General features: G+C 39.9%; 1 protein-coding gene across 6 annotated transcripts in view; it reads right to left on the reverse strand.

Annotated features, from left to right (window-relative positions):
* Positions 1-21743, reverse strand: part of adgrb1a (adhesion G protein-coupled receptor B1a) — a 138256-nt gene that overhangs the window by 95786 nt on the left and 20727 nt on the right. For all 6 annotated transcript variants that reach the window (XM_046399505.1, XM_046399503.1, XM_046399501.1 and 3 more), the window contains exon 2: positions 3244-4188. In XM_046399505.1, coding sequence (XP_046255461.1) covers positions 3244-3979 — 736 coding nt within the window. In that variant the 5' untranslated portion in view covers positions 3980-4188. The remainder of the gene's footprint in view (positions 1-3243; positions 4189-21743) is intronic.

Consider the following 21743-nt stretch of genomic DNA (forward strand, 5'->3'; position numbering starts at 1 on the left):
ATGCATTATTACCATTTTTCATTTCATAACTTGTTGTGACTTTGCTTTATGTCTCCCAATTTCCTTGCTATTCAGGGGCAATGGAACTGTTAATTGAAACCACAATGTTATTGATGAAAACACTGACAAATCATGTGCTGCATTCTTTCATCCTTTAAATTTGATCCAAAGGTCACATTGGAGTCAATACACATTAACCTCTTCCTATTGATAATTCTATGACTCAACAAAGTACATAGCTTTACCACATCTGTCATATTAGAGGTTGACCACATTCAATAGGCAATAGAAAATATTGCATTATTAATGCAATAAGGTTTGACCCCATCATTCTGAATGTCAGTATCGAACTGTTCACCCCAAATGCAAACAAGACTACCCCTGGCTTTATGGAGGGGGAATTTGGCAATTAATAAAACACTAATTTTCTTCAACAATTAACTTTTTTAAGAATGATTAATGGATTATGGATAAATTAAGTCAACAAATGGAATCAGCTCTTAAATTTGATCAAAAACGTTAAAGTAAATGCTTCTCAACACTTATAGCTTCAATGTACTGAACAGCCTACATGGATTGACAGAAGGGTCCTTAGAGAGGATGGAAGACTGAGAGAAAACCCGATCCAACTACTGAATAACAACACTGGTACTGGGTGATTCTACAGAACCCTGGATTATGCCCCATCATGTTATGTTTTTCAGTATATGCAAATGACAAGGAAAGTACAGTAAAGGTAGGGAATGATCCTTCAGATGGTAAATAGTGTATGGGTAATGTATAATAAAGTATGGATCACTAATAAAGCTTTATAACTAGGTTCAATAAAGACTACACCTCATGAATATATCATGAATACAGGAACCAGTGGGGGCACTAACCAATACTCAAGAGCATGAAGAGGCAGCTCCCTCAGTCTCGACTCCCCCAGTTTCCTGTCTTCCTGCCTTCAGCTGATACTGGTCTATCATGGCATTCCTTCATTCTTGCATCCATGACATTGATTCATTGGTTCATTTCCTCGCATCCCTTGCGACTGTCATCAGTCTTCACTTACCCTGGAAACTCAATCCAGCTCTCTTCCACTCATAATATAGAATAAACTAATCTAAATTCATATCTTTATTGTAGTGGTCTTTGTCTTTGTTTTATGAAAACCACCTTATCTCCCAGAAGACTTCTAAACCTTTACTCTCCCACCTTACTACATAAACAGAACTTTACTTCCTGAAGCAGCACTGAACACGGGCACTGGGTGTGCAGATCCTCTAATCTGGATGTATAACTAGGGCTTCTAGGCATGGGAAATTACAATGGGTCGTCCTTCCCAATATGCACTTCCATTAACTTTTATGATTTGAGCACACAGAACCATATGATCCATAACTCCCATACAGCTTATAATCTCCTTGTCTAGCCCCATGAGCTGGACAAGAGCAAAGCTCGAGTGCTGACAGCAGGTCTCACCCCTCCATCTGCTGCTGGGCAGGACCTTCAATCCTTCTGCAAAGAGGGAGTAAAGGAGGCTGCGATACAGACTGTAATCCATGAACTCCTCCGTTACTGCAGGTATTGAGCCCAAACAAGTCCAGCTGTGTATCACCTGACCCAAGCAACAACTATCTATCCTCATCAAGCCCAGTCAACCTCAGACAACTCCCCCTCACAGCCCTTGTCAGCCTCTTCACTCTATTTTATTTTCCTCTCCCATTCTCTCTCCCCTCTGTATCTATTGTCTTTCCTTCATTCATCACTCACCATTGCCACTGCTATATTCCACTATTCGCTGCACAAAACTGCCTGGCTCTCTGACCTATTTCCACACAGAAACCATTACATCTTCCCATCCTCTTTTTATCTTCATCCACTAATTCAATCCATCCAGCCAAATATTCACAGACTGCATGCCTCTTCCATTTGTGCTCATCATGGGGCTCCATAATCACTTGTTCAATCCGAACCTGGGATTATCATCTAGGAGACGCTTTGCCTATGTGGGCTGAAGCACACAGAGGGAAAAGAAAGGCTATAATACATCCGTCTCTTCCTATCTCTACACAAGCCAACAGTGGATGGTATATTTCTTTTTTATTTTTCACACCTTAAGGCACAAACAGCCCACACCCCGCTGTTGAGAGCCATAAGCAGGATTACATAAGTGTGATAACTAAGGAGAGGAGGCTGGGGTGGTGAGGGGATATTAGCTGCTCTGGAGACTGGAGGAGGATAAGGCTGGAGATACCCACTGCAACATCTTCCCTGCTTGGTTGGCTTCCCACGACTGGCTCAATATCAGCCCACTATCAGCCTGGGGAGGAGAGATGGGGGGGCAGCAATGGTGGCTCAGAAGCGGATGAGGAGGAGGAGGCAGAGAAGAGGAGGAGAACGTAGCGAATAAGACCAAAGGCTGATTAGGGGAAGCATCTGAGAGTAGCAAAGGAATGAGGAAGAGATAGATGGTGGAAAGGTTAAGGGGAGAAAGGAGAGTCGAGAAATGTTCCATCCCTCTGGCCATAGTCCTGATGAAGCCAGGATAGAGATGTCAGGCCACATCCTGTCTGCCGAGGGAAGAGGAGCTGGGATCAAGCAGCAGGCAATTAGACTTCAAGCCACGGGCCCTTATCCAGTCACATTTCTGCCTCTCTCCTTCTATCTTTTTCTTTTGTCTCTCTTACATACATCATTACCCCAGCCCCCACCCCTGTTCTGAGCATCCCCAGAGCTATCCAATATCAACACTTGATTCTGCTCTGTTTCCACAGGCTTTCCAGAGTCCGATCAAGTGTCGATCCATGGACCACAATGGTGCCGACCTCACAAGGTCATACAGCTCACTTCCATCAGATGAAACCTTAAACTTTCTATTTGCCTCTATTTGTCCTTCTTACTCTCTCTCACTCCTCTTACTTCTTACTCTTCAGCCAAAGCACCCCTCTTGCCTTTGTGTAACACAAATACACTCACTTTTCACAAATCATACACATTTTCATTTCTTGATGGCTACTGAAGATTCAATTTCTCTGTCATTTTGCTGAGAACAAGCTAAACTTAAAGGATGACCTTTTGAGGTCAAAGAACAAAAATAATCAATCTTCCCCATAGTTCCTTGAAAGGAAGGCCTTTCTTTCTTTATTATTTAACAGAAAAACATGATGTGTGCAAACAATGGCAAACAATGGTGTTCCTCCAGCAAATATTTTAGTTAACTTTTTGAGTTAAACAACTTTAAAAGTTCCTACTTACCTTTGATCTCAACACCTTTTCCACTCTCTTTCACACTTGGCAAGCAGTTTTCCAGGTAAACTCCATTGTGATAACAGCTGTCCCCCTCACTGAGCTGTGGTGGTGGCTCCCAGCACAAACATGGAGTCTGCATGATGCCACAAGGCCTGTTAGATGTACTGGAGGCCAGACAATCCTCCAGCCACTGGCACAGCATCTGACATGCAGCCATGCTGGGATTGCGCTTTCCCACCACCAGGTACTCTGTTTTGAAATCCCCGTTGCCATCTGTGATGGGCATGCCTGCTCGAGGAGGGCCTTTCTTCATTTGGAGGTACTGCTTTCCAGCCTCCAGGAAGGCGACTGGGGCAGAGGTATCACACAGTCTCACAACCTCATTAAAGCTCTCCATGCCCAAAAAGGTACGTGTGGTCTCCAGAAAGGAGTCATACTGGAAGGTGCGGAGCTGTGATGGCACACAGTCCTTGGTAGGTTTGGTGATCTTGATGAAAATGGTATAGCGCCGTGGATCAGGGTTCTGCAGGGTCCAGGAACAAGGTATGGTGGGGAATACTGATGATGATAGGAAGAAGCCAAAGAAGCGACTCTGGACTAAAGTGGAGCAGGAGTCAGACTCTGGGCCTGAGGGGGCTGCATGGCACCAACCATCCATCAACAAAAGAGGGACAAAATACAGGAGAAGCACTGGGAGAGGCCACTTTGCCTGGCCACGGATCCAAGAAACAATGCTTGTCATGGTTTGCAGATGAAGAGAAGGAGAAGCTATGTTGATGGCTTGTTTCTGGCTGCAGTAGACTCAACTTCCAGTTGTAAAGAGCAAAGGAAGAAGAGAAGGAGATGGAGGGGGAAGAGGAAAAGGACGTGGAGGAGGGCGAGGAAGGTTGCTCTCAAAGATCCAGCGATAGGCCCATGGCTGCATCAGTCGACCCTGAGTTTCAGAAGGACCTGTGAAATGGAAGAGACAAGATATGAATTAGACTTCATATCTGATCACACAGAATGGAATTACACTGATTCTATTTATCTATGCAATGGGAAATCTCTATCAGCTGTTAATGTTTGCGTGGTAAACTAAGAGCGACCGCACTGAGTAGAGCCCTGAAGAACAAGCTGAACAGAAGCAGAAGGAAGGAGAGAGGCAGTGATTTAGTTAAGTTTTTCCTTCATTAAACAAGTTCAGATTGGTCTCTTCCTGAGAGACAACTGTTTTCCTCTCATGTCTGCTTCCATATTTCATCTGCCAGCTCATTAATTTGCCCAATTATAAGACTATCAATTACAAAAAAGGCAACACCTGAAGTCATTCATTACTCTACTTTATCAGGAATGAGCCGCAGACAGCAATGCCATGAACAGTCTTCTTTGTTTTTGCTTATTAATTCCAAAATAATTAAATGATTTTTTTAAATACACATTCAAAAATGGCATACCAGTTTATGGCTCATATTCTTCATGTCTCTTTTCCATTATGTGGAGGGCAGCTTCCTTTTGAGTACCCCTAGAGTTCCCTTAGTTCTTATAATATACTTTCTTTGTTGAAAAGTTTCAACATGAAAAATGTTTTTTCCATATCCAAACAAGGATTGTGTACAGCATCATTCAAATATACACCCCTGTTTTTCCTTTGTAGTGGCAATTACATAGTTGCAGCTGTAGATGCTTACTGATTGCTTGTTAGGGAAATTGTAAAAGTTATTGTATGAAAAACAAAAGGTGCTCAGTTTGCAGCACTGATTATTAAAATTTACAGGTTTATCAGTGAGCAGAATCACTAGTTTGAATGAAAATAGCAAAATATTATGAGAAAGTGATTAAACTTGGGACAAACTACAAAATAAAATAAAATACCATATCTTCTTTCTTCTTTAAGCTGCACTACTTTTTTTTTGTTGTTGTTGTTGTTTTACAGTCAATAATCCTGCTTTTTCCTGCAAAAATCTCTGAAAAACACCTGCTTTATGCTACCTGCCCAACAGACAGACTGTAACAAGCTGGCAAAGACAGTGGAGCTTTTAGCGACCAGATATCACTTTGAGGAGTTTGTGAAGGCTGGCGATGCTTTAATCCACCACATATTTTGTTATCGTAATCACTACACACCCAATTAAGGGAATCAGGTATTTTCCAAGACATGACTGATCAACATTAAATAGATCTGTCAGTTTAGTTTTTCCACTATAAATTACATTCATTCAGTCAAAGAAGGCCACTGATTATACAATGACAGCCACAGCATCCCCGGCTTTACATACTTTTTACAAATGATTCTATTCCTTTCTGTACAATGAAACATACAGAGCGTAAACCTGGGAAAAGACATCAGTGGAACCTTATAAAAATTCCAAAATGGGCGCCCCTGTAGTTCAGTTGGTAAAGTGTGCAACCCATGGATTGATGCTGTCTGTCCTCTTTAGTGTCCACAAGTTCAACTCCCACCTGTGCCTTCTTTGCTGCGTGTCTCTGCTCCCTTTTCCTGTCATATCTTCAGCTTTCCTATCCGAATAAAAGGCAAAAAAGCCCCCAAAATAGTTACAATGATAAAAAAAAATATAAAAAAATAAAATAATCAGAAAGTCTTAAAATGTTACTGATTAATTACAACATTCAGAGTGTTACCCTCAACTACCCAACAAAAACCCACACAAAAGTGAGCAGCTAAATGAAGTGTATTGGGCTCAGAGGTGGCCTAATTAGAGTACAGGAACCTTACAATCCACTCTCCAAGACATTCTGCTTATTGTTCCATTCATGCAAAATTACAGTCTTTAAGCCAGTTCTTCAGGCTGAATTTGTTCCACCTTACTGCAAATTCAAAAGACATCAAAGCAGTAACTTTGACAACAGGCACCACCGGATCCCTACCCAGCTCCTTGATATAGATTTCAGATGGCAAGACTCTGACAGTGGGCCCTGTAGCCAAGGACACTAGCATTGTGAAGCCTCCCACTGATCAATCATAATGATCGCTGGGCCTAACACAAAGAGAGTCTAGAATAATCACGTTTATGTGATATGAGCGTGTTTCCAAGGGGAGGTGTGGGGTTGCGATAGAGCTAAACATAAGTGGTTAGAAACCAATAAAGACAAGTCATCAGGACGAACAAAACACCATCTAACCAGAAAATTCTTAAGTAGGCCTTTAGGGGAAGGTGCAGTGTATCGTCTGGACAGAACAAAACTTCTATAAACAAGCTTAATTAAGCAAACTTTATCAAAATGTGCATCTGGCTTTGTCAACAAGACTTTTTTTTTTTCTTTAATGATAACAACAATCACTTCAAACAGCTCAAACACCTCACATGTTCCAGATCAGAACAGTAAATTAATTGAGTGTTATTTCTTCTGTTAATTTTCTGAGAAAAAAAAAATAAAGCTTTAATAGCTTTGATTGCTTTGACTGAAAGCTTTGATTTTTTTTAAGGTAGTCCTATTTAACAGTAAATAAAATAAAATGATATTAAATCTAAGTGTAGGTGTACAAATAAATATGCCACACACACACACACACACACACACACACAAAAATGACCAGCAGATTGTTTCAGACCTGATGATCAAAGAGAAACAATACGCTAAAGCACTGAGAACAACATTGTGGACCACATGTAGACTTTGATTAGAGCTGTTTCATCACACAATACACAAAATCCTGCAAAAATACAAATCCTTGTCTGTTCTTGTTTCTTATGAGACTTTTCTCTTTTTTTTTTCAGATAACAAGCCACACTTTTTGTTATGCCTTTGCTTGACTGTCTTTTTTGGGACCCATTTTACCAAATTCCCAACTGCAAGCTGCAGTTTGCAACCCTAAGATATAATTTCCTCTCTTTCATTCTGGCATGTTTGACAAGTGCCAGTCACTTGTGAAACTTGAAGCTGCCACTATTTGGAGACATCTCAGTGTCTCAGTTTGTGTAGCTCAGTCTGCCATGAAGAGATTTTCATTTCTAAAATTCAAACACGTGATCATTTTAGTGAGAATGATGGGCAGTTTATATTTTCAGGTTTCTGCAAGTTTTAACAAGTTAAATAAAAAAGAATTTTGAAGAGCATTATAAATGCAGTTTAGGAACTATTTCATGCAATACTGACAAAAAAGTATGAAGGATTTGAAGAAAAATTGGCGGAAATTTACTGGTGGCTTTATACCCAGAATTCCTTATTTGAAGACTAAATATGCTACTCTTGAGCCAGAGCTTGTTAAATGTAAACTTGCACATATTAAATGAAAGTAATGTGAATGGAAAACATTTTACTTCCAGAAGTCCTTTTCACTGTTGCAGTAGTAGTATTTATTTTTTTGAGACATTAGCCATGTTTGTACTTTTGTTAAAACATGATCAATACTTACTGTTGTTATATTATGTTATTTTCATTATATAATTTTTAAGACCATATGAATCCAAATTAGCTGAAATTCAGATTATTGGATTTCAGAATTTTTAAAGGTTTTGAAAGACCCTCAGGTTTTGACTGACAACACCAACTGAACTAGCCTGGAACAAACCCAGTCCAGGTTTTTCTGAACGGTCATAACACCTGAACATCGCCAGGTTTACATCATGATCATCTCAACAACCTCAGTATGTGTCGTCATCTTAACTGGTCACAGACATGGTACTGTTGGGTGTTTGCATACACAGATATGTTGACAGGACTCTCAGTGTATAAAATCTGCATTTTCATAAATTTTGAGCTACATGTAGATGATCCACATGGAAGTGAATGGTTTGAAGAGTCGTTTACAATTTAAAGTGTCAAACAAGAAATACTTTAAGCGAGGCTGTTGCATTTGTCCGTACTTGAAGCAGTAATTGCCTGCCTCTGATTGTAGCCATCCTCCCTCCAGAGTCCCACCAGCTCTGCAGTCTCCTCTGGGGAAACAACAGAACACTCCCTTTGTGAGGCTGAAATAACCCCTGTTCTATTCGGGGTGTCAATTCTCAAAAGCCTAAGCAAAGACAAATCCCCTGTATCTAATATCACTTACCAGCATAACGCTTTTCTTTTGTCACAGTGATTCATCCTGTCTCATTTTTTATCTCACCCTGCTTCACGTGTCATTCTGCCCCGTCCCATTTCACCCCAACTCAACCGGGCAGCTCTATAACTTCAACCCTCAACAAAATGCATCCAGGGAAAAACTACCTAGGGTTTTTCACCAGACAAGCCTGACAGTAATGAAATGAATAGAGCTTTAAAAGAGGATAAAGAGCTGCTCTTTATTGACAGCTCCGCTTCATTTATCTTCAGACACACACACACAAACCCTCGCATCCACTTCCTAACATGCCGCAAGGGAGTCTGATCGCCCAACATGCAGAGGTCTACAGGAGCTTCCTGTTCATGTCAAGCCTCCCCTCACTGTTAACGCTGAGCACAGCCCCCCACCTCCCTACCTCCGGCCCTGAAACACACTGACACACCCACTGTCCTCTATCGATCTATCATGTTTGAGAAGCTAATAGATGGAGAGCAGCTATTAACACACTTTCATCTACTCTGCAGCAGAGAACAGGATACAGCAATGAAAGACGAGATTTGAGCCAGAGATGCACAATGGCAGCCTGCTGAATGATATCTGACCCCAAGATTAAACTCGATGTTCCCTGTCAATTAGTCAATACAGCTCTCTGGATCACCGCTGTTACATGTTGTATTATGGTTTTTGAAAGGCACTTAGACGCAGGATCCTGCAAAGGGCAGCAGGATTTTCCCAGCTGACACAGTAACACTGAGTAAGGGTGATTCCAGGCTCTTAAAAATAAAGCACAGGGTGGAATGGAGCATTAGGGCTGTGCATTGGCAATAATCTGGCAAAAGATACTTCTTCAAAATGATAATTCTTTGTGTGTTACACTAATGACTGTGCTTACTTCTTCCTGTCTGCCTGTTATGTTGGAGTGGAAGAGTTTGCAGGCTGAATAATACAACACTGCTGTCAAACTGTCAGGGGTTTAGACACAACAAAAACTCAACTACTTTGAATGGAAGCTGTTAATCAAAAAAATCGATACAGTGTTTTTGAGAACCAATACAGTATGACCAAAGATAATATCGTGATGTTCACAAGTTCTGATATTTTCTTACATCTGTATTCTCGCCTCTGTGTGCGATGTGCAGGGGCTTCCTGCCAGAAAAGCTTTCTAACGTGTTCAGCGTGTAATGGAAAGAAAACATCAGCCATGGTTCCACATGGGAAAGTGTGACCCATCGCTCAACCCCAATGTCTACCTCTCCCGAGACTATCTTGGTATATATACATACCACACTGGGCTGAGCACTTGCCCTGATAGTAGCTGTCTCCTGCATGATGGGACGTGATCTGACGCCCTTGGAATGAGATCGGGCTGCCTTCTCCCACTAAAGCTGACTTGGATACGTATAATTTAATCTGTGTCTAAGCTGCCAAGTCTCATAGTGTATGCCCTGTTTGTTTACCAAATGATTGTGTTTAGAATTTGTTGATATTAATAAAGGTAATTAAGGTAAAAAATAAAAAAAAACAAACAAGCAAAAAAATATGGGCAATGCCAAAATTAAAGTCACTAGCTGTTCACATGACAGCAATTTTTGTATATGGAGCTGCAGTCTATATACCAAGCTACCTGGGCACATTCGTATTCAGACTGAGGAAGTTCTTCACTGGGTGGAAACTTTAGTGTTCTGTAGCTGTGGAATTATTCATTCATTTCAGCTTGTGGCTGGAACAGCAAGCAATTAAAAGAACAAAGGTGTTGCATTAGCCAGCAGCCTAGAAGCATGAATCCATGTAAACAAGCCCAACGGGCTAGCTCTGTGAGCGAGACAGAACAATGGCCCAATCACAGAGAAGCAACAGTCCCTCAGACAGAGATGTAGAAGAAGCGAGAAATAGTGACAGAGACAAAGAGAGCACTGATGAGAAAATGATAGAGTCACATGGAGCATCACTTCTCACATCCGCAGCACAGGGATTACAGGCTGATTAGCAGAGTAACACGGGGACCTGCTGCCACACTCTGCCATATAAACCACGAGAGGTAGCCGGATTCCCTCCCCTCTGAAGTACAAATTGTGTAAAATTGCTCCTCTGCGTCATCATGTTCTTTTCAAAATAATTTGGCAGGGATATCACTTACAGCAGTGTGTGGTGTTGGACATTGATCACGGAGAGACTTTTCAGTCCACGCACACACACACCGCACTCGGGTGAGCAATCAGAAACGCATGAGGAGAAAAGAAAGAATGACGGGGGATGAAAAAAAAAATCCATTCCCTGAGATTAGCCTCAGGGAGAGATTAACTTTTTGTTTAAAATCAGATGTGTTGAAGTGAATCACAAGTCCCCACAGCGACCAATGTTATTAAATCCTCTACAAGACGTACTAACTCTGCTAACTCCAGAACAACAGAGAAGATCCATAGCCAAATTAAAAAAAAAACCAAAACAACCATAGACTGTGTGAACTGATAACAGAATGAATGTTCACCAGCATTCTGAGTAAAGGTAGAGTCAGGAAATTCTTAGATGACAAACGCTGGAGAAGTACTTTCTGTACACTTTGTGAGAATATCAGAGTCTTGTTATTTTTGGCCTTTGAAATAGGAAAATGTATGGAAATAGATGATTTAGTAATTTTAAGTCTTTTGCAACAAGAGGGTAAGTGATTCCATTTCCTCGTGTAACAAGTTCTTTCTCGTATGAATGTACTGCAGAACGAAGCCATTGATATTTGAAGGTCGCCTCCTGTTTCTTCTCACCCTCGTGCTGCAGACAGACGCTGAGCTAATGGAGATTCACGGACGGTTTAGCTGCACTAGTGAACTGAATGTTGAGTACAATACTGACGCAGTTTGTAAAAACAGCAGCTGTTGTGTCACTTTTAACCTTATGTTGAGTTATCCACTTCGGCAGCCTTGATGAAGCGCTTCACTCACTGCACTGTTCAAAACAAAATGCTGACCTCGTGCCGTTCAGTTGGAACTTATTGTTAAATTAATACAATATAGTGTTTGGGTAAGAGCTAAATTTCACAGCAAAAAATGACCTTAAGTAATAATAAATAAAAATAAAACAAAATAAACTTGATTATAGTTAATAAATACAACGTCAGTCACCTTATATCAAATCTATATAAGAAATCAAGACATTTTTTGACATTTTTTTTCTGTTAGATGGGGGCAATATAGAGGTATGTAGAAAATATGAAGGGATGAAAGAAATATGGCAGCAAAAGTCTGTGGGCAGAGTCAATCTGGGGACGTGGCAGTTACATGGTATGATTCCTTACCGAGAGGCCACCATGAAATCCTGACAAATGCATCCTCATGCAGGTTATGCAATTTTTATTTTTCACTATAAAAATGTGGAATATTCATTTCATGCAACTGAAATGTAGACTGATATCAATCACAGTGTGTCCACCTGAAAGCTGGACAAGTTTGTGTAATTATAATTTTAGATCAGTGGAAAGTATTCTTACAAAAAATTCATTAAAAATGAACAAATATCAAATTTATGTGACAAAAACTATAGATAGATCTATAATAGATTTCCACATATAGGGCTGTGTTGTAACATTACATGTAACTGGGTTTATGTAATTTTTTTTTTCTAAATTAAATATGTTGAGCTATGTTTTTCAACTGTTTTGTTAAAAAATATAATTAGATCATATATTTTCTTGATTATATTTTGATTACTTCTTTTAAATATAGCAAATGTAGGACCTTTTTATCATTGTAATCAATGTTCTGTTAGGTCATAAAAAATGTACACTTACACAATTCCCCAAAGGGTTAACGGGGAAGCAAGTAGGAAACATGGCGGGGTCTTTCCTCGACAAACCGCCCCTGTTGATGTACAGCTGCACCCTGATGGCTGCGACAACCATACCTGCGACGTCTTGCAAGGCTCCAAAATTAAACAGATAATCATCTGTCTGTGTTGATGAATGTGTTTACTGTGGTAAATGTCAAAGCCTTTTTAATAAGCAGAGGGAAGACGTCTCTCACACACACATACACAGACACGCACGCACACACACACACACACACACACACACACACAGACATGCACACAAACCTGCTCACCATTATTGGGATACACATTTCATTACAGCTCCAACAGAGCTCAGTAGGACATCGTTCAATAGAAGTGGGAAATGTTTAATTGATGAGAACTGACTTTAAATAAGGTAATACACATTTGAGGACCGTAAAAGAGAAAAATGTTTTATGTCAGAAAATAAGTTTGCCCCAATATATTTTTCATCAGTCTATGGGAAAATAATTTTAAAAAAAGCCTAATAGGCTGAGTGGGAGAAATTTACTTTACAGTCCAAAAATCTGTAAAACAACCTGTTTTGCATCGCATGAAGAAGAAGAAGAAGAAGAAAGAGAATGCTTTCATTTGTCACATACAGTGCGGTGAAACTTGTTCTCTGCATTTAGCACATCACTATGGTGACCAATTCCAGATCTAAGCTGCGGTGGCAGTCAAGAGCACTGACTAGTGACTTAAATGTAACATACATTTTTGATAATGAAGGAAACTGGAGCATTTGGAAGAAAGCCATACAAGAATGGGGAACATACATCATTCCAGACTTTAAGGTTCTAAAAGTCAGAACTTTTTTTGTTGTGAGGCAATTATGAGTGACTGTGGTCAGAACTGCGCATCCTTATGGTTGAAATAATCCACGTAAAACACTGAAATTGTTTCTCACCATCCAGTAATAGTTGATATGCTGTTTCATAGTCCTTTTCACTGTTGCAGGAATAAAGCTTTCGGAGGAAATACCGAATAATGGAAGAGTTTTAGAATAAAACAATGTCATTTATAGCAATTACAAATATGAGAACAAAATATATCCCGTGAGGAGATATGGTATGAATCCAAAACATCCTGATCGCCCCCTGGTGGCTGGCTGCAGCACAGACCTAAAGCGGTTGGAACATAGACAAAACTAAGAAAAGTTCAAGACAAACATATGTTTCACAAATTGTTTGTCATTTAAGGTGGTTCTTGTCACACTGATGTTTGTTTTTTGTCAGTTGAGGAGAATGGTTGTCCATCTTTGCATATGCCAGTGCTATGCATATGTACACAAAGTACAATGTAGATGACACAATACATATTCCTACCAACTACAAATGGTGTGAAATCAATTGTGTAGTGCATACAAGTAAGAAAACCCGAAGAAAATGACTGGATTGAACAAGACAAAGGTGGGCCATTTCAGCTAAAAAGGTTAACATATTTCTAATATATTTATAAAGAAACCAGCTCTGCAAATGTTTTATAAAGAAGGAATAATGCTGCTAGAGAAAGGGCCAAGGGATCTTTAAAAATGCAACCAAGAGCATGCTCAGCGAATTTCATCACTTTGTCCATTAGGCTGACATTCACTCCTGGGATTGGTGTCAAACGTTGAATGTCAAAAATGGAAAGTATTTATCCTCATGTTACCAAAAAAAAAAAAAAAAATGTGCTCAGTATTTTACTTTTACACTTCTACATTAGAGAAGCAAATGTTCCTTTTATGTCCTTTATCGCACAGCTGTAGTTAGCGGTTACCTGTCGGTGCGTCATGGTTCATGAGTAATTTGATAAAATGCAACGAAAAAGAATATCAGTAAAAAGAAGACGCTAAGCTGAGCGACCTGATGAAGGTGTAACACAGACCAAAGAGGTCACCACAGACCATAGCACTCCCTGGGATTTCATGGCATTCTGCTGTCTGCTGCCACGTCTTTCTCCAGACTTAAGTGTTGGACAGACAGACAAACTGACAAACTGACACTGCGATCCTCACGCAGCGTCTGACAGTGGAGCTCTGCAGTCAGTCTGCATCAGTCAGACCCCACCATGCGGGGTGCAGACAGCAAACAGACGTCAGCAATGTTTACAACACTTGAGACCCAAAAGCGCCATGAGTGTAATTGAACATGTCTATTATTAGGTTTACTGTACGGACTGTGTGTACTGTAGGAGCTGAGTGGTATCAGCAGCATGCTGCTCTGTTCTTGAGTGCGGTGTGAAATAAGAAACACAGAGAGCAATTATTCCATACAAAACAGGCTGCGGCTCTATTGAAGTGCATCCAGAGTTAAATACGGCTTTAATTGGATTTCACCAAGATGAGAATTTATGACATGTGTAACCTCAGATTATGGTCTTGCCATATCAGTACAAGTGCTTTTACAAACACATTAATGGGCTGATAATGACAAACAGCTTTGTTGGATTCCCACTCTGCAGTTACAGCGGTGCTCCGCCCGAGTCAGAAGAAAAAGAAAAGCGAGATTAGAGTCAGGATGCATGTGCATGTGTCTGTGTGTGTTATCTTTCCCTTCTAATACCCATATCTCTCAGTAGGGATGTTACTGATGGCAATGTGATGGTCTTTTTTTTTTCCACTTGAGCCATAAGTCTCTGTATAATGGCCGCTTTGTTCTACGACGTAATCGCATTAATATGAAAGGGAATTGCTCTGGAAAGCAAATCAAATCAAGCCAGATCACATTCAGATGAAAATGAGTTAATCAGAAAAGATATGTGTTTGCTCAAAGGGAAGGGGATGAAGGCTGAAAGAGGACATCAAATGCAACTGGCTGCTTTCAGGCGTCATATCAGCTCTGTTACAGCCAACTGTAAAATACACGAACCTTTGAAAGTCTAAGTGATGTGAATTCAACATGCTTCCATCAACTGAACTAAAGACGGTTTCTTTACAGTTTCTTCTACTGTTTAAAAATTTGCATTTACCAGGGAAGCTGAAATGCTATTTGAAGAAGTTGTTAGGATTGATTTGTAGTAGAGCACTGCACAGATGTGTTTATTTTTTTTCCAATTTCAGTCCATAATATTAAGCCTGCCACAGCCCTTCATTTACATTTAGTGTCAGTTATCATCACAGTTCACCACAGCACGTATTAGATCTGATTATATACCTCTATGAAAGATGTTCCACTTAACAGCACATCTGCCTCACCACTAGGATGCCCTACTGCACATATTTCAGACACGAGCAGGGACTTTTCTGCATAATTACACCATACATCTGCATGCAGACACATACATGCAAATAAAGACGTGAATAAAGGCTAAAGAAAAATAATGATTGCAGATGCTTGCAGACAGGGCACAAGGGTTCATTGAATGGAACCCTTGAAAGAATGCTTTTCAGTCCTTCAGCAGAGTTCCTGAGATCTGATGTACTTTGCCACAGTATGGCTCAAGGTTGAGTGATGAATGAAAAGGAGGTTATCTAACTTAGCTAAAAGCAACAGTGTTTTCAGACAGACCAGGTGAGTTTGACAGCCCACAGGTAACGTGATCTCAATACGATGGTGTATAAATAGCACGCCACTTTTAAGGTCATTTCGCCCGTCATGTCATGTAACGCTGGCGGCATTTTATGAGTTTTAGATGTACAGGTAAAGACAGGTGGCTCTCATAATGTGACCATTGTTCTAATAGTTACGTGACTTTCATTCGCAGTCTGGTTAGGTAGGGGAAATGATGATGGCTTGGGTTAAAATAAGGTTATTTCAATTACATATGCAACGAAAACGTTTAGTTTCACACGTTGTTCAAAGTCCTGTATTTGTTTGACTCATTCACCACCCCACCTGACTGTTTTTTTATTTCCTCTGACATGTAATGACTGACACAAGTAAAGCCTAGCGTGCACGGCATTAAATGCTCATGTGACAAACAACAAAAAAAAGTAATTTGCTATAAAAAATGACTTGAGACACAGGATTACTAGTAGGTTTAGGCAAGAAATACACTCTGCTTAAACTGGTGGTTTTGGTTAACACTGAATAAGTGAACACATCCTATCTTATTTAACCAAGACCACTACATTTGCCTAATATTAACTCACATTCATTTTGAACATGTTTTTTTTTCTTTTTCACAGGAGTGATTAAAAGCCTCTTCTCATATTAATGAAAAGACATGATCTAGATGATATTTGCTTCTTACAAAGCACAAAGCACAAATGATAAATGTAACCAAAATTGACAACAAGTGTGGATGAGGCTGGTAAGTCAAGTGTTAGAGTTGCGTTTTTTTTTCTTTGGAAATTGTTACATTAACTGCTCATCTGCTCATAGCAATCACTATTCCTGCTTTTGCACCGACTGAAAACGACATCAGTCGGGCGAATGTCACTCATTATTGACAGGTCAGGACAAAAGACAACAGAATGAGCCCTGAGTTGAATGTGAGCACAGTTTGAGACTGAATAATCAACGGAAATGTTGAGTCAATCCAGCTACCAGGCTGAAAATCTATAGCAACACCTTACTTACACATTTAACATTTTTCAACTTGTCGCCCATCTGTACATCGAGTCCACATGTTCTACATAATCCAACATTGAGCTCTTTCTTAATGTGACCATAAACAGAACATTGCACCACAGCGGTGACGCTTTTCTAATCAAGCTGAAAAACAATTCAGATTTAAAACCACCTTGTATGTTTGTCATGGGTAATGAGTCGTTTCCGTGGCTGCTTCCACATCAATAGAGAGCTGGTCCCTGATCAGCTGCAGGTTAAGTGCTGCCGAGTGGATGAGCGGCATGAAAATGATTCTATCCATTACACCATCATTAACGATGCATGGGAGTCGAATTACATGTTAAACCTGTTTGTGTCAAATGCATTTTATTAATCACCTCCCAGTGAAAACATATGCACAATGTCACACACACAAATGCATATACATCATAAACAAAATCTGTATGTGATGAGTCCAAAAGATCAGATCAGTGTTTGTGTGTATAACACACACCCACAAACACACATACACACATACAAAGGGCAGCAATGACTCAGCGTAATAGCCATTTGTGAAAACAACCTCGGAGGATGACATCACATCATGGTGACACATCATCCGCACATGGCCTCACAGTGTGATGAAGACGCTAACAGAAGCCTCTATAATCCTGACAACACCTCACCAGTCATCTCAACATGGGAGCTCTGTGTGGAACTACTGCCTTCACACGATCTGTTTCAGTTCTAATTTCATGATCATAATGATCTGTCAGTTTTATACTATTTGTTTATGCAGAGCCGCTGAAACAATTTGTGGATTAAATCTAGTAAATTGGTGAACTCATTTATCAACCAGAAAATGTCTCTGGCTGCGGTTTCTTTGCCGTTTACCTGTTTACACCGTTTCTCATCACACATTCACTGTAAGTATACCCTGCATCAGGTTTGTTGCAAGCATTGTTCATTGTCTTCGCTGGTGTGTCACACCACCTCTTGTTCAGTGGAACAGTGTGAAACTGTAAAAGCACTACTGTTGTTCGATAGCTTTGCAGGGTCCCTTTAACCAGTCTGAATGCACAGCATAATAGCCCTATGATAAAGGTGTAGAGGTCAAGGGTTCACTTTTTGTAGGCAGCACTCTTGCAAAATCAATGGCAGTTTGTCAGTTCACCATCTTGGAGCAAATATCTCTATTACCACTTTTGGATGGCCGTGAGATTTGGTACATCGAATTAAGGGTATTTTGGTGAAAATTTAGTTTTAGACGTTGGGTCTTGGTTCTAAAATAACCATCTCTGGGATCTTTTCTATCTGATTTCATGAATCTATTACAGACTAAAAGAATAAATAAACTGACACTTTTGTCCTGTGATGTTGGTAGCTGCCATTCTGATGAAAGCAGAAAATGATCTGGATGTTCGCAGCACTAACAATAACACCACTTGGAAACACAAGGAAGGGAAAGTTGTCTGTTCCCACTCTATAATATACACTAATTTAATAATATCTATTAAACATCCAAGTCTGTAGACACATTTCAAATAAATGACTTTAATGTGGCTGAAGCAGGAATTCGAGTAAATCAATCTGCATTGATCTATAAATGAGTGATTCTTACTGGATCTGTTGTTCAGGGCTGCTTTTTACTGGAAAAGATTTTTTTTCCTCAGTTAATTAAATCCCTGCAGGCATCTGAAGGCAACGCTGGTATTTTTTAATAACATTTTTGATGAACCTGATTGGATAATGCCGCATCAGAGTGTATTGCCATTACACACAAGTGGTCATGTGTTTAACTTCACCAAATCATGTAAATGACACCAGGCGGCTCCAGAATAACCTTTCGTTTTGGAGCTTCCCTTATAAGTTGGTTTTCTGTGATTTAGAAGTGGGACACGTCAGATTGCCAGAGCTCATTAATCCTGTGCATCATGACCTCCTTTCCAACTTTTTTTTTTTTAATTTAGCTTTTCATGTTTTATTCTTGAAACGTGCTACAAAGCAACCCCCCCCCCCCCCCTATTTTAAGAGATGATGTACCCATTTAACAGTTTTGATTATTGCATGATAATAATCAACACAGAGACACACATGGAACATGAGGTTAAGTCTTGATTGAAGAAATGGACAGTCATAGACAAGAGGTCAACCCAAACAGGGCAAACAGATTCAAGATGAAAACCTCAGGAAAAAAAAAAAAAAAACCTTAGGAGGATTTTGAATGCTTTTGAAAGACTAAAACAGTTGAAATGATATGTGTGGATAATAAAGGAGGCAGGAAATACACAAGAACAGGAACTGATAGGGCAAGAGACTTTCAAAATAAAATGGGAAATACCATATGCACAAATTAACTTATTATTACGTCATAGTTAAAAACACCCACATCCTGCACCGCTGGCTGCAGATTTGTGGTGCCTCTCCTGCCACTGTGCACCATCCAGACAACACCATCACTTTCTGGAGAAGCTGATTCTTCATTTGTGTGCCCAGGAATTACCACTCTGTGCTTATTAAACCACAATCATGGTCTTTCCCCTAAACTTAACCACAGTTTAATTACATTAATCACAATCTAACCTTAACCATGCCCAAATTTCCCTGCGTAAATATTGTAGGAAGAAAAACACTGGCATTATCGCATTATCTTTCTGGCTGGAGACCTGGCTGGGTTGCAACTAGCCCTTGCTTGGAACTTGTCTCATCTCTGACACCTGGCAAAACTTATTTCATAAAAATCAACTAACTAACAGTTAGGAAGAAAGCTGACAGGAGCAGCCAAGGCAGGGTGGTGTGAGGTGACTACACTGACACTAAATAACTTCTGGGGTCCCAAACCAGTTCAGTCTGATGGTCAATAAAAATCCAAATTGCAAGAGTAGAACAGTTTTTTGTGCTGGACTTTAGTCTGTTCTGTGACCACCAGCAGGAATGAAGAATATTTCATTTTGATAGATACATTGTACTGTATGTGTGTATTTGTTTGCTTGTTTTTGGAAAGTGTTTTAAGGGGTTAGAGCAGAATTCTATTCAGTTTATTTTCCAAACACTAAGTCTTTCTCACATTATTTACTAAAATACATTTTGCCCACAGTATCATTCAAAAAGCATGTGTATCAGTATGTTCCTTTAAAACCACCCATTTCCTTCTCTGTAATGGAGAGCAGAAGAACAAGTCAGTGAGACTGAGAGAAAAAGTAATAGCAGATTCTGCAGACTGTGTGTGTGTGTGAGACTGTGAAATTCAAAATGTGCCTTCACACCATTTAAGCGTCAAAACGCTCATAACTGTATGAAAGGGCTTGTGAGAACAAAACTGTGTTGAGCGAGCAGACACCCCGGGTAACTTCCTCCTCAGACTATTTCAGGCACTCAAATCAGATTTCACAGGTTGTGTTCCTGGGATTTCCAAATGCTCTTCATCTATTTTGAGCTGGGGATGAATTACTGTAAGACACTGGAGGAAGCCTGTCACTCACAGGTTGTTAAAGGCCTGGGAATCGGGTTCTATGACTGCATTCAGACACACGCACACAAACACATTTTTCTTAGTAGACTCCCAACACTTAAAACAACTTTTGACTTGATCGTTGAGACAGGGGAACGTGATGAGTCCTATGGAGCATTCCTGTCGAGTCCATTCAGTTATGCAGTCCCACATGTCTACATTAAGTCACATATTTCAATTTCAATTTATTTATATAGCACCTTATACAATCAAAATTGTCTCTAGGTGCTTTACAGAGACCCAGAGCCTGAACCCCTGAGCAAGCAGACAGTGGCAAGGAAAAACTCCCTTTTAACAGGAAGAAACCTTGAGCAGGACCCGACTCACAAGGGAGAACCATCCTGCTGATAGTCGGCTGGGTGAAGGGGGGAAAGAAGAGGTAGACAGGACAGAGAGGATGAAAGAGAGAGAGAGAGAGAGAAACATACATGCAATAAACATCATAAATTACAAAGGACAAATTTGGAGGAGAAAGTGAATTTTAACGCCAAGGTAAACGCTGCCACAATGCCACTTTCATGGCTATTATTTCATTAATTTTAGTAAACTGATCAGATAACACATGCGAAGACATTTGGGGACATTAAAGTTGTATACTTTGCTGGTAGACACACACACACATGCAGACACACGCACTTCACTACTTCCTTTGTGAGCACATCTGCTTCATGATCTACAGTGAAGAATCTATGTGTATGTGTGTGTGGTGTTTGTGTGTCTGCGAGTCACAGAGGACAAACATTAACCTGTTCTCCTCGAACACAGTGATAAGGACTCTGAATCCAGGCTATTACTGTAAGACCAAGCAAAGAAAACCAAACAAACAGGGAGTCTGTGTAGTGGGGCTTTAGAAAAGAGCTCCATTGATCATCAGTGATGTGGTGCTGAGACTTGTAGTGTACTGACAAAGCCTGCTGAAACCAGGCTCCTGTACCAGGGGAGCACCAAACCAAAGGAACAAAACCAAAAGATATTCTAATTGATGAGGAAAGAGAGATGAAGCAATGTGATCAGCAGGTGACTTAAAAAGCAGCGTACGATGAGTGTAAGGGATTTTGCTTATGCGCATGTGAACAGTAATTTTAATCATTTAAATGCGTCACTGAGCTTTTATTGGCCATTTGATTCATCACACTGTTTGCAAAGACGCTCATAACAGCTAAGCCGTGTTAGTTTTTACTCCTTAATTTGTTCTGCTTTACTATTCCACAGGAAATCAACCACTCACTGGCATAAAAAAAAGAAACAAAAAAACTAAACATTTGAATTGAAGTAATATGTCGGAACTTATCTAAAAGACTCTCATGAAAATAGCAACAGCTGTGATCTAAAATGTGAGATCAGAGAATAACAGAACAAAAGATATTAAGAACAGAGAGCAAGCCTGCTCTATAACTGAACTGAACTCAGCCTGAGATTTATGGATCAGATTTGTGAAATATTGTGTTGTCTTTGTCATGTAGTTTCTCTCTTACTGAATCTGTTTTGCACATAATTTGTCAAATATAATGATGATGAATCAGTTAACAGTGCCAATAAATCTTTGTTGTATATGCATTAAGAGCCTTACACCTTTATCTGACAGTTTACATTTAGGGTTCCTAAATGTTTTCCATTTCAAAATTCCATACTTTTTTTGACTCAAACTGCCAGATATCTTGAAAGATTTTTGACTGTATGAATTGATGGTTTTAATTTTCCAACACTTACCCTT

The sequence above is a fragment of the Scatophagus argus genome, chromosome 9 (genome assembly GCF_020382885.2).
Source record: "Scatophagus argus isolate fScaArg1 chromosome 9, fScaArg1.pri, whole genome shotgun sequence".
In the NCBI taxonomy this organism is placed as follows: Eukaryota; Metazoa; Chordata; class Actinopteri; family Scatophagidae; genus Scatophagus; species Scatophagus argus.